The sequence below is a fragment of the Eucyclogobius newberryi genome, unplaced genomic scaffold (genome assembly GCF_026437365.1).
Source record: "Eucyclogobius newberryi isolate DKJ021-1_F unplaced genomic scaffold, fEucNew1.0.hap1 SCAF_33, whole genome shotgun sequence".
Lineage (NCBI taxonomy): Eukaryota > Metazoa > Chordata > Actinopteri > Gobiiformes > Gobiidae > Eucyclogobius > Eucyclogobius newberryi.
Window position 1 is genome coordinate 60,142 of NW_027315979.1, and position 14,859 is coordinate 75,000.

General features: G+C 44.6%; 1 protein-coding gene across 1 annotated transcript in view; it reads left to right on the plus strand.

Moving 5' to 3' along the window:
• The first annotated feature begins 7,109 nt into the window (after positions 1–7,109).
• LOC140375603 (matrix remodeling-associated protein 8-like) overlaps positions 7,110–14,859 on the plus strand; it is a 42,249-nt gene continuing 34,499 nt past the window's right edge. Inside the window, exons 1-5 of the mRNA XM_072461882.1 lie at positions 7,110–7,420; positions 8,428–8,529; positions 11,375–11,508; positions 11,661–11,840; positions 14,378–14,516. Of these exons, the coding sequence (XP_072317983.1) occupies positions 7,159–7,420; positions 8,428–8,529; positions 11,375–11,508; positions 11,661–11,840; positions 14,378–14,516 (817 nt within the window). The 5' untranslated portion in view covers positions 7,110–7,158. The remainder of the gene's footprint in view (positions 7,421–8,427; positions 8,530–11,374; positions 11,509–11,660; positions 11,841–14,377; positions 14,517–14,859) is intronic.

Genomic DNA, 14,859 nt, shown 5'->3' on the forward strand with positions numbered 1-14,859 from the left:
CTCATTGTCTCATGGTCTCATGTGCTCATGTGCTCATGTTCTCATGTGCTCATTGTCTCATGGTCTCATGTGCTCATGTGCTCATGGTCTCATGTGCTCATGTGCTCATGTGCTCATGGTCACATGGTCTCATGTGATTATGTGCTCATGTGCTCATGTTCTCATGTGCTCATGTGCTCATGTGCTCATGGTCTCATGGTCTCATGGTCTCATGTGCTCATGTGCTCATGTTTTCATGTGCTCATGTTCTCATGTTCTCATGTGCTCATGTGCTCATGTTCTCATGTGCTCATGTGCTCATGTGCTCATGTGCTCATGTTCTCATGTTCTCATGTGCTCATGTGCTCATGTTCTCATGTGCTCCATGTTCTCATGTGCTCCATGTTCTCATGTTCTCATGTGCTCATGTGCTCATGTTCTCATGTTCTCATGTTCTCATGTGCTCATGTGCTCATGTGCTCATGTTTTCATGTGCTCATGTGCTCATGTTCTCATGTGCTCATGTGCTCATGTTCTCATGTTCTCATGTTCTCATGTTCTCATGTTCTCATGTTCTCATGTGCTCATGTGCTCATGTTCTCATGTGCTCATGTTCTCATGTTCTCATGTGCTCATGTTCTCATGTTCTCATGTTCTCATGTGCTCATGTTCTCATGTGCTCATGTTCTCATGGTCTCATGTGCTCATGTGCTCATGTTCTCATGTTCTCATGTTCTCATGTGCTCATGCTCTCATGTTCTCATGTTCTCATGTGCTCATGTTCTCATGGTCTCATGTGCTCATGTTCTCATGTTCTCATGTGCTCTTGTTCTCATGTGCTCATGTTCTCATGTTCTCATGTTCTCATGTTCTCATGTGCTCTTGTTCTCATGTTCTCATGGTCTCATGTTCTCATGTTCTCATGTGCTCATGCTCTCATGTGCTCATGTTCTCATGTTCTCATGTTCTCATGTGCTCATGCTCTCATGTGCTCATGTTCTCATGTTCTCATGTGCTCAAGTGCTCATGTGCTCATGTTCTCATGGTCTCATGTGCTCATGTGCTCATGTTCTCATGTTCTCATGTGCTCATGCTCTCATGTGCTCATGTTCTCATGTTCTCATGTGCTCAAGTGCTCATGTGCTCATGTTCTCATGTGCTCATGTTCTCATGTTCTCATGTGCTCATGTTCCCATGTGCTCATGTTCTCATGTTCTCATGTGCTCATGTTCTCATGGTCTCATACTTACATGTTCTCATGTTCTCATGTTCTCATGTTCTCATGTTCTCATGTTCTCATGTGCTCATGTGCTCATGCGCTCATGCGCTCATGTGCTCATTGTCTCATGGTCTCATGTGCTCATGTGCTCATGTTCTCATGTGCTCATTGTCTCATGGTCTCATGTGCTCATGTTTTCATGTGCTCATGTGCTCATGTTCTCATGGTCTCATGTGCTCATGTTCTCATGTTCTCATGTTCTCATGGTCTCATGTTCTCATGTGCTCATGTTCTCATGTGCTCATGTGATTATGTGCTCATGTGCTCATGGTCTCATGTGCTCATGTGCTCATGTGCTCATGTGCTCATGTGCTCATGGTCACATGGTCTCATGTGATTATGTGCTCATGTGCTCATGTTCTCATGTGCTCATGTGCTCATGTGCTCATGGTCTCATGGTCTCATGGTCTCATGTGCTCATGTGCTCATGTTTTCATGTGCTCATGTTCTCATGTTCTCATGTGCTCATGTGCTCATGTGCTCATGTTCTCATGTGCTCATGTGCTCATGTGCTCATGTGCTCATGTTCTCATGTTCTCATGTGCTCATGTGCTCATGTTCTCATGTGCTCCATGTTCTCATGTGCTCCATGTTCTCATGTTCTCATGTGCTCATGTGCTCATGTTCTCATGTTCTCATGTTCTCATGTGCTCATGTGCTCATGTGCTCATGTTTTCATGTGCTCATGTGCTCATGTTCTCATGTGCTCATGTGCTCATGTTCTCATGTGCTCATGTGCTCATGTTCTCATGTTCTCATGTTCTCATGTGCTCATGTGCTCATGTTCTCATGTGCTCATGTTCTCATGTTCTCATGTGCTCATGTTCTCATGTTCTCATGTTCTCATGTTCTCATGTGCTCATGTTCTCATGTGCTCATGTTCTCATGGTCTCATGTGCTCATGTGCTCATGTTCTCATGTTCTCATGTTCTCATGTGCTCATGCTCTCATGTTCTCATGTTCTCATGTGCTCATGTGCTCATGTGCTCATGTGCTCATGTTCTCATGGTCTCATGTGCTCATGTTCTCATGTTCTCATGTGCTCTTGTTCTCATGTGCTCATGTTCTCATGTTCTCATGTTCTCATGTTCTCATGTGCTCTTGTTCTCATGTTCTCATGGTCTCATGTGCTCATGTGCTCATGTTCTCATGTTCTCATGTTCTCATGTTCTCATGTGCTCATGCTCTCATGTGCTCATGTTCTCATGTTCTCATGTGCTCAAGTGCTCATGTGCTCATGTTCTCATGGTCTCATGTGCTCATGTTCTCATGTTCTCATGTGCTCTTGTTCTCATGTGCTCATGTTCTCATGTTCTCATGTTCTCATGTGCTCATGCTCTCATGTGCTCATGTGCTCATGTGCTCATGTGCTCATGTTCTCATGTTCTCATGTTCTCATGTGCTCATGTTCTCATGTGCTCATGTTCTCATGTTCTCATGTTCTCATGTGCTCATGCTCTCATGTGCTCATGTTCTCATGTTCTCATGTGCTCAAGTGCTCATGTTCTCATGTGCTCATGTTCTCATGTGCTCATGTTCTCATGTGCTCATGTTCTCATGGTCTCATGTGCTCATGTGCTCATGTTCTCATGTTCTCATGTGCTCATGCTCTCATGTGCTCATGTTCTCATGTTCTCATGTGCTCATGTGCTCAAGTGCTCATGTGCTCATGTTCTCATGTGCTCATGTTCTCATGTGCTCATGTTCTCATGTGCTCATGTGCTCATGTTCTCATGTTCTCATGTTCTCATGTTCTCATGTGCTAATGTTCTCATGTGCTCCATGTTCTCATGTTCTCATACTCACATGTTCTCATGTGCTCATGTTCTCATGTTCTCATGTGCTCATGTTCTCATGTGCTCATGTTCTCATGTTCTCATGTGCTCATGTGCTCATGTGCTCATGTGTTCATGTGCTCATACTCACATGTTCTCATGTTCTCATGTTCTCATGTGCTCATGTTCTCATGGTCTCATGTGCTCTTGTTCTCATGTTCTCATGTGCTCATGTTCTCATGTTCTCATGTGCTCATGTGCTCATGTGCTCATGTGCTCATGTTCTCATGTTCTCATGTGCTCATACTCACATGTTCTCATGTTCTCATGTTCTCATGTGCTCATGTGCTCATGTTCTCTTGGTCTCATGTGCTCATGTTCTCATGTTCTCATGTGCTCTTGTTCTCATGTTCTCATGTGCTCATGTTCTCATGTTCTCATGTTTTCATGTTCTCATGTGCTCATGTTCTCATGTGCTCATGTTCTCATGTTCTCATGTGCTCATGTTCTCATGTGCTCATGTTCTCATGTGCTCATGTTCTCATGGTCTCATGTGCTCATGTTCTCATGTTCTCATGTTCTCATGGTCTCATGTTCTCATGTGCTCATGTTCTCATGGTCTCATGTGCTCATGTGCTCATGTTCTCATGTGCTCATGTGCTCATGGTCACATGGTCTCATGTGATTATGTGCTCATGTGCTCATGGTCTCATGGTCTCATGTTCTCATGTGCTCATGTGCTCATGTTCTCATGTGCTCATGTGCTCATGTTCTCATGTGCTCCATGTTCTCATGTGCTCCATGTTCTCATGTGGTCATGTTTTCATGTTCTCATGTGCTCATGTTCTCATGTGCTCATGTGCTCATGTTCTCATGTGCTCATGTTCTCATGTGCTCATGTGCTCATGTTCTCATGTTCTCATGTTCTCATGTGCTCATGTGCTCATGTTCTCATGTGCTCATGTTCTCATGTTCTCATGTGCTCATGTTCTCATGTGCTCATGTTCTCATGTTCTCATGTTCTCATGTGCTCATGTTCTCATGTGCTCATGTTCCCATGTTCTCATGTTCTCATGTGCTCATGCTCTCATGTTCTCATGTTCTCATGTGCTCATGTGCTCATGTTCTCATGTTCTCATGTGCTCATGTTCTCATGTGCTCATGTGCTCATGTGCTCATGTTCTCATGGTCTCATGTGCTCATGTTCTCATGTTCTCATGTGCTCTTGTTCTCATGTTCTCATGTTCTCATGTGCTCATGTTCTCATGTGCTCATGTTCTCATGTTCTCATGTTCTCATGTTCTCATGTGCTCATGTTCTCATGTTCTCATGTGCTCATGTTCTCATGTTCTCATGTGCTCTTGTTCTCATGTGCTCATGTTCTCATGTTCTCATGTGCTCATGTGCTCATGTTCTCATGTTCTCATGTGCTCATGTTCTCATGTGCTCATGTACTCATGTTCTCATGTTCTCATGTGCTCATGTTCTCATGTTCTCATGTGCTAATGTGCTCATGTTCTCATGGTCTCATGTGCTCATGTTCTCATGTTCTCATGTGCTCTTGTTCTCATGTGCTCATGTTCTCATGTTCTCATGTGCTCTTGTTCTCATGTTCTCATGTGCTCATGTGCTCATGTTCTCATGTTCTCATGTGCTCATGTTCTCATGTGCTCATGTTCTCATGTTCTCATGTGCTCATGTTCTCATGTGCTCTTGTTCTCATGTGCTCATGTTCTCATGTTCTCATGTTCTCATGTGCTCATGTTCTCATGTTCTCATGTGCTCATGGTCTCATGTGCTCATGTTCTCATGTTCTCATGTTCTCATGTGCTCATGTTCTCATGTTCTCATGTGCTCATGTTCTCATGTGCTCATGTTCTCATGTGCTCTTGTTCTCATGTGCTCATGTTCTCATGTTCTCATGTGCTCTTGTTCTCATGTGCTCATGTTCTCATGTTCTCATGTGCTCATGTGCTCATGTGCTCATGTTCTCATGTTCTCATGTTCTCATGTGCTCATGTTCTCATGGTCTCATGTTCTCATGGTCTCATGTGCTCATGTGCTCATGTGCTCATGTTCTCATGTTCTCATGTGCTCTTGTTCTCATGTGCTCATGTTCTCATGTTCTCATGTGCTCATGTGCTCATGTGCTCATGTTCTCATGTTCTCATGTTCTCATGTGCTCATGTTCTCATGTTCTCATGTGCTCATGTTCTCATGGTCTCATGTTCTCATGGTCTCATGTGCTCATGTGCTCATGTGCTCATGTTCTCATGTTCTCATGTTCTCATGTGCTCATGTTCTCATGTTCTCATGTGCTCATGTTCTCATGGTCTCACGTTCTCATGTTCTCATGTGCTCATGTGTTCATGAGAACATGTTCTCATACTCACATGTTCTCATGTTCTAATGTGCTCATGAGAACATGTTCTCATGTTCTCATACTCACATGTTCTCATGTTCTCATGTGCTCATGTTTTCATGTGCTCATGTTCTCATGTGCTCAAGTTCTCATGTTCTCATGGTCTCATGTGCTCATGTGCTCATGTGCTCATGTGCCCATGTTCTCACACTCACATGTTCTCATGTGCTCATGTTCTCATGTGCTCATGAGAACATGTTCTCATGTGCTCATGTGCCCATGTGCTCATGTTCTCATGTTCTCATGTGCTCATGTTCTCATGTGCTCATGTTCTCATGTGCTCGTGTTCTCATGTGCTCATGTTCTCATGTTCTCATGTGCTCATGTTCTCATGTTCTCATGTTCTCATGTTCTCATGTGCTCATGTGCTCATGTTCTCATGTGCTCATGTTCTCATGTGCTCTTGTTCTCATGTGCTCATGTTCTCATGTTCTCATGTTCTCATGTGCTCTTGTTTTCATTTGCTCATGTGCTCATGTGCTCATTTTCTCATGTGCTCACGTTCTCATGTTCTCATGTGCTCATGTTCTCATGTTCTCATGTGCTCATGTTCTCATGGTCTCATATTCTCATGTTCTCATGGTCTCATGTTCTCATGTTCTCATGGTCTCATGGTCTCATGTTCTCATGTGCTCATGTTTTCATTTGCTCATGTGCTCATGTGCTCATTTTCTCATGTGCTCACGTTCTCATGTTCTCATGTGCTCATGTTCTTGTGCTCATGTTCTCATGTGCTCATGTGTTCATGAGAACATGTTCTCATACTCACATGTTCTCATGTGCTCATGTTCTCATGTTCTCATGGTCTCATGTTCTCATGTTCTCATGTTCTCATGGTCTCATGTTCTCATGTTCTCATGGTCTCATGTTCTCATGGTCTCATGGTCTCATGTACTCATGTTCTCATGGTCTCATGGTCTCATGTACTCATGTTCTCATGTGCTCATGTGTTCATGAGAACATGTTCTCATACTCACATGTTCTCATGTGCTCATGTTCTCATGTTCTCATGGTCTCATGTTCTCATGTTCTCATGTTCTCATGGTCTCATGTTCTCATGTTCTCATGGTCTCATGTTCTCATGGTCTCATGGTCTCATGTACTCATGTTCTCATGTTCTCATGGTTATTCGTGTATTTCAGCCTGATTTTAACCAAAGTGATGACATTATGTGACATTATGTGACATTATGTGATATAGAAAGAACAACATTAAGAAGTGTAAATTCCAGTGTAAATGTTAAAGTCTGTCTTCTTCAGTTTGTGTCTGAGTCATGATTGTGTTTCCTCTTCTGCAGTGCCAGTGTCCTGCCTCATCACTGCAGGTAAAACATTCTCATCATGCACAGATCCAACAAGGGTTAGATTAACCAAACACACATTTGGTTCATAATTCTATAATTGCATTTGTTTAGTGATAGTGTAGATGCTCCATAAGAATCTACAGTGTCAAAAATAAAAACAAAGAAAACCATGACATGAAACATGGTGTTCATGGTGCTCATGGTGCTCATGGTGCTCATGGTGCTCATGGTGTTCTCACTCCAGTATTTGTCCCGTCAGCCACAGTAATGATTATTAAACCAGGACATATCATGGATTAAACCCACTTCTGTCAATATTTGTCTTCCACATATCCCAGTCAGTGGTCAGCATGGTGGTCAGTCGGACAGCAGCAGTAGTTTGGTGGTGGCAGCCTACAACATGAGCGCCCCCTCTGGTACAAAGGTGGTGCTGCAGTGTGTGAGCGGGCGCATGGTGTGGACCCAGGACAGATTGCGGGACCGGCAGAGGGTCCTGCACTGGGACCTGTACCGGTCCAGTCCAGACTACGTGATGGAGCGCGTGGTGGACATGTTCTCAGGCCCTGGAGGAGATCAGCGCATCTATAACTCCTACAACACGGGCCGCGTGAGCCTCAGCAGGAAAGCCTTTAAGGACGGCAACTTCTCCCTCGTCATTAAAGGTAAAGCTTTGAATCCTTAACATTCTTCAAACTGTGTCAGAGATGATCAAGCAGTTCATTATGGATGACACATTTCATTAAAACACAGTGAACAGTGATTAAACACTTTTGGTGATGTTTATAATGTTACTTCCTGATTGGACCTGAGCAGCAGATGTGACGTAGTAGAGGTGCAACTGTTACCTAGCAACTGTAACGTAAACGAGGGTCAAAATCCATAAAAGTGACACAATAGTTATGATTTGACAATTATTGATACACAATAATGCCTTTATTTTGTGAAATGATTGTTTGTGTGAATTGTGTTTTCTATGGAATGTATCTTATTGATGACGTCAGAGGGATTCAGTTTGAAAACGTCCTGTACCTGTCACGTGTCCTGATCTTTTATCAAATGAATGACGAATTCAAAAGGTCTTTAAGTGTGAAACACCAATATGCTTCAGTCCTTTAAGAACTAGGACTTTATGCCTTTAGTCGCTGAAATCTCACTTATTACTTACTAATTACTTTTTAGAAATATTGATATTTCATATATATTGTATGGATGGATTCGCATGCCATTTTACAAATGAAATTAAACTTGTTTGTACCAGACCCAAAATCACAGCAGCCGTTGCCTTGACGAGCGACTCATCAATCAACAATAGAAAAGCAGATTAAACCAATAATGTAGGAGGGATTGGCTGGTCAGTCATGTCCTTAGAGCATTCTTCGAAGAACAAGTCAAAAACTCGGGGAGAACCACAGTGAAGGACGGATTCAATCCCACTGACATACTGAGGGGTGGTTCATCTAGTATAAAGAGAGTTTATCCAGACAGATGAGGAGCTGTTCATCAGGTCAGATCATAAAGATAAGTCATAGTTTTGAGATCTTTAGACGACTAAATAATGTACAAGGCTTTTCTCCAGTACAACAGCATCAAGTAAATATCCTTCAGTCTCATAAGTGTCTCAGTAAATATATAAATATATAAATATGTAAGTTTTATTTCCCTGACACAGATGTGACGATGAATGACCGAGGGCTGTACTCGTGTAACCTGCACCACCTTTACTGCCACCTGTACGAGACGGTCAAGGTCCAGCTCAACGTCACCAAGTCACGTACGCACATGATGCTCAATGACACACATGACGCTCAATGACACACATGACGCTCAATGACACACATGATGCTCAATGACACACATGACGCTCAATGACACACATGACGCTCAATGACACACATGACGCTCAATGACACACATGATGCACACATGATGCTCAATGACACACATGACGCTCAATGACACACATGATGCTCAATGACACACATGACGCTCAATGACACACATGACGCTCAATGACACACATGACGCTCAATGACACACATGATGCTCAATGACACACATGACGCTCAATGACACACATGATGCACACATGATGCTCAATGACACACATGACGCTCAATGACACACATGATGCTCAATGACACACATGACGCTCAATGACACACATGACGCTCAATGACACATATGATGCTCAATGACACACATGACGCTCAATGACACACATGACGCTCAATGACACACATGACGCTCAATGACACATATGATGCTCAATGACACACATGACGCTCAATGACACACATGACGCTCAATGACACACATGACGCTCAATGACACATATGATGCTCAATGACACACATGACGCTCAATGACACACATGACGCTCAATGACACACATGACGCTCAATGACACATATGATGCTCAATGACACACATGACGCTCAATGACACACATGACGCTCAATGACACACATGACGCTCAATGACACATATGATGCTCAATGACACACATGACGCTCAATGACACACATGACGCTCAATGACACACATGACGCTCAATGACACATATGATGCTCAATGACACACATGACGCTCAATGACACACATGACGCTCAATGACACACATGACGCTCAATGACACATATGATGCTCAATGACACACATGACGCTCAATGACACACATGACGCTCAATCGCTCAATGACACACATGACGCTCAATGACACACATGACGCTCAATGACACATATGATGCTCAATGACACACATGACGCTCAATGACACACATGATGCTCAATGACACACATGACGCTCAATGACACACATGACGCTCAATCGCTCAATGACACACATGACGCTCAATGACACACATGACGCTCAATGACACACATGGCGCTCAATGACACACATGACGCTCAATGACACACATGACGCTCAATGACACATATGATGCTCAATGACACACATGACGCTCAATGACACACATGACGCTCAATGACACACATGACGCTCAATGACACACATGACGCTCAATGACACATATGATGCTCAATGACACACATGACGCTCAATGACACACATGACGCTCAATGACACACATGACGCTCAATGACACACATGACGCTCAATGACACACATGACGCTCAATGACACATATGATGCTCAATGACACACATGACGCTCAATGACACACATGACGCTCAATGACACACATGACGCTCAATGACACACATGACGCTCAATGACACACATGACGCTCAATGACACACATGATGCTCAATGACACACATGACGCTCAATGACACACATGACGCTCAATGACACACATGACGCTCAATGACACATATGATGCTCAATGACACACATGACGCTCAATGACACACATGATGCTCAATGACACACATGACGCTCAATGACACACATGACGCTCAATGACACACATGACGCTCAATGACACATATGATGCTCAATGACACACATGACGCTCAATGACACATATGATGCTCGATGACACACATGACGCTCAATGACACACATGATGCTCAATGACACACATGACGCTCAATTACACACATGATGCTCAATGACACACATGACGCTCAATGACACACATGACGCTCAATGACACACATGATGCTCAATGACACATATGACGCTCAATGACACACATGACGCTCAATGACACACATGACGCTCAATGACACACATGACGCTCAATGACACACATGATGCTCAATGACACACATGATGCTCAATGACACACATGACGCTCAATGACACACATGACGCTCAATGACACACATGACGCTCAATGACACACATGACGCTCAATGACACACATGATGCTCAATGACACATATGACGCTCAATTACACACATGATGCTCAATGACACACATGACGCTCAATGACACACATGACGCTCAATGACACACATGACGCTCAATGACACACATGATGCTCAATGACACACATGACGCTCAATGACACACATGACGCTCAATGACACACATGACGCTCAATGACACACATGACGCTCAATGACACACATGATGCTCAATGACACACATGACGCTCAATTACACACATGATGCTCAATGACACACATGACGCTCAATGACACACATGACGCTCAATGACACACATGATGCTCAATGACACATATGACGCTCAATGACACACATGACGCTCAATGACACACATGACGCTCAATGACACACATGACGCTCAATGACACATATGATGCTCAATGACACACATGACGCTCAATGACACACATGACGCTCAATGACACACATGACGCTCAATGACACACATGATGCTCAATGACACACATGATGCTCAATGACACACATGACGCTCAATGACACACATGACGCTCAATGACACACATGACGCTCAATGACACACATGACGCTCAATGACACACATGACGCTCAATGACACACATGACGCTCAATGACACACATGGCGCTCAATGACACACATGATGCTCAATGACACACATGATTCTCAATGACACACATGATGCTCAATGACACACATGATGCCCAATGACACACATGATGCTCAATGACACATATGTCCAGCACAAGCAGCAGATGTGTTTTGTGTGTGACCCTCAGGACGTAAAGAGCAGAAGTTCTGGGACGGGCAGAAGGCCGTGTTTGTGGTGCTTCTGGGGAGCTCGGTGGTCCTGCCCTGCATCAACCGACGCAGCGTCTGGACCGACTGGAGCAGCCACGAGGAGGACCAACAGGTCAGGAGCGTTCACACCTGACCCTAACCCCTAAACCAGGTCTGAACCAGGTCTGAACCAGGTCTGAACCAGGTCTGAACCAGGTCTAAACTAGGTCTAAACCTGGACTAAACCAGGTCTATACCTGGACTCAACCAGGTCCTTCCTCTCAGGTGGTGCACTGGGACCGTCAGTCTCGTGGGGTGCTCCATGACAGGGCAGATCGTCTCGTGGACCTTTACGCTTCTGGAGAACAGCGCAGCTACGGCCCATTGTTCCTGCGCCGCAAAATGAACATCAGCGGCCACGCCTTTGCAGAGGGCGACTTCTCTCTGACTATCTCCGACCTGCAGGTGAGGGCGTGTCTGCAGGTGAGGGCGTGTCTGCAGGTGAGGGCATGTCTGAAGGTGACGGCGTGTCTGAAGGTGAGGGCGTGTCTGAAGGTGAGGGCGTGTCTGCAGGTGAGGACGTGTCTGAAGGTGACGGCGTGTCTGAAGGTGAGGGCGTGTCTGCAGGTGAGGGCGTGTCTGCAGGTGAGGGCGTGTCTGCAGGTGAGGGCGTGTCTGCAGGTGAGGACGTGTCTGAAGGTGAGGGCGTGTCTGCAGGTGAGGGCGTGTCTGCAGGTGAGGGCGTGTCTGCGGGTGAGGACGTGTCTGAAGGTGAGGGCGTGTCTGAAGGTGAGGGCGTGTCTGCAGGTGAGGACGTGTCTGAAGGTGAGGGCGTGTCTGCAGGTGAGGGCGTGTCTGCAGGTGAGGACGTGTCTGAAGGTGAGGTCGTGTCTGCAGGTGAGGGCGTGTCTGAATGTGAGGGCGTGTCTGCAGGTGAGGGCGTGTCTGCAGATGAGGGCGTGTCTGCATGTGAGGACGTGTCTGAAGGTGAGGGCGTGTCTGCAGGTGAGGGCGTGTCTGAAGGTGAGGGCGTGTCTGCAGGTGAGGACGTGTCTGAAGGTGAGGGCGTGTCTGCAGGTGAGGGCGTGTCTGAAGGTGAGGGCGTGTCTGCAGGTGAGGGCGTGTCTGCAGGTGAGGGCGTGTCTGCAGGTGAGGGCGTGTCTGAAGGTGAGGGCGTGTCTGCAGGTGAGGGCGTGTCTGAAGGTGAGGGCGTGTCTGCAGGTGAGGACGTGTCTGCAGGTGAGGGCGTGTCTGCAGGTGAGGACGTGTCTGCAGGTGAGGATGTGTCTGAAGGTGAGGGCATGTCTGCAGGTGAGGGCGTGTCTGAAGGTGAGGGCGTGTCTGAAGGCTGTTGGAAACATTGTGGATCATTTACTTTGGGAACATGGCTTTACTTCTTCTGCTGCCAATCTTAAAATAGAGCAGTTCTCTTTTAACCAAACCCTGAGTTGTGTGATGTTGGTTACTAACTGCCCATTGTAGGGCGTGAATGATGAAAGTGAATTTAGTGCCCCAAAAACACTTTTCCTAAGGGCTTTTGACCATTACTTAGCCTGAATCAAAAAATAACTGAATAAATAATCATGTTTTTAGTTCTGTGCATTAGCTGCCAAACAGTATTTCACATTTTTAGTGAAAGCGATATTTCTGTTGGTTCATTATTGTAAATAGGAACCAGATGATTGTAAATAGGATGTTTTTGTGCAAACACATGAGCTCCACATGTGAAGCGTAAGAGTCTCGTCTGGTCTTTGCATCAGCGCCACGTTCACTGACGCATCTGGAAAAAGTGTGTGGCAGCTGCAGACGGACCAGCAGATCCACTCCTCCTGCTGTGGCTCCAGGCAGAAATCTCCACTAATCTGAGGACAACTCCAGGGGCCCATTGTTAACGAGACACTTGGTAATTTAAGACGACCCAAAGGGGATCGCATGTGCTCTCGAGGCTCCGCCCTGAAGATGTTTCCACTTATCAACAAGGAAGACGCATGTAAAAGTCTTTAAAGCAAGATTCTGTCTCCTATGTCTCCTATGTCTCCTACGTCTCTGGTTTAGATCTTGAATAGTCCTGTTTTAGTCCTAGTCTAGACCTAGAATAGTCATGCTTTCTTTAATGAACATAAACCAGGTTAATCCAAAGAGTGAACACTGACCCAGGCCCAAACCAAGATTAACACCTCAAACCGTCTTGTTGTGAGGCAGGAGTTCTAACCTTCAGCATTGCAGGATAAGGTCAATGCCTGATTTTTAATGCAACACTAATTTCACACATTCAACACATTCTTCAGTATTATTTTAGCTTTCAAAAGAAAACCTAAAATAAAGCTCTAATCTACTTTCCTACCAGGTTCTTTTCTGTACAGTTTATGCATATTTCTGTCTGTTGTTTTGAGGATGAGCTCCATCCATCGCTTCAAAACCGCCTCGCTTCACATTCTTCTAAACCACAACCTTCCAGTCCCTCCCACTTACAGCCCCTCCCACTTACAGCCCCTCCCACTTACAGCCCCCTCCCACTTCCCTCCCACTCATTCCACATAGACACATTATGATTACTCGGGATGGTCCCAGATGGTAGAATATCAAGCTTTACCAATATCCAATACTTGTCTTGCTGATAACCAATATACATATTTTGTCAATAATAATATTTTACAATCAATGGCAAGGGCCACAAATACTTTTTCCTTTTCACTTTGGTAAAAACAATTGTAAATTGTATCTATCTGGAATAAAATCAATAATTTGTGCAGAACAATTGATACAAAGGTCATTCAAACAGTAAAATGCATTAAAATCACAGTATAATACAGAATCACAATACAGAACATAAAAGAATAAATGACCAAAAAGAGCAAAACGTATGTATATTTAATGATATTTTCCTTTTTGGTTTTGAAGGCTGTTTAAAAAGACAAATTTGATGCATTGAGGACAAACATGGATGAGACTCGCTCTGATATGGCCCATAATCCCCTGGGGTTCTGTTTGTTTTCTTGCAGCCGGCAGACGAGGGCGTGTACTCCTGTCACCTGCACCATCACTACTGCGGTCTGCACGAGAGGAGGCAGTTCCAGCTCAGGGTGGAGCCTGCAGCCACGCCCACGCAGGCGGCTCGAGCCCTGCCCAGCGAGGACAAAGGTACGAGCTGCACAAATACTTCTGAATATGTGTATACTTCAGGAACTCTTAAAATCACACACAATGATAAAATGTTATAAATAGAGCTGCAACTAACGATTATTTTAGTAGTCGACTCTTTTTGTACATTGAGACATTTTAAATACGTTTTGACCAAATAAAGGTTAAATATGGTGACTGACGGCCACTTTGTCACTCTCTTTGTTCTAAAAAGCTCTTTCCTGAGTGTTCTAGAGTCAGTATTGTCCAGATAACGATTACAATATGAACAAAATACGTTGTTATTTTGTCGATTAATCGTTGCAACTCGAGTTATAATGCTGTTTCCTCGTCAAAAACATAC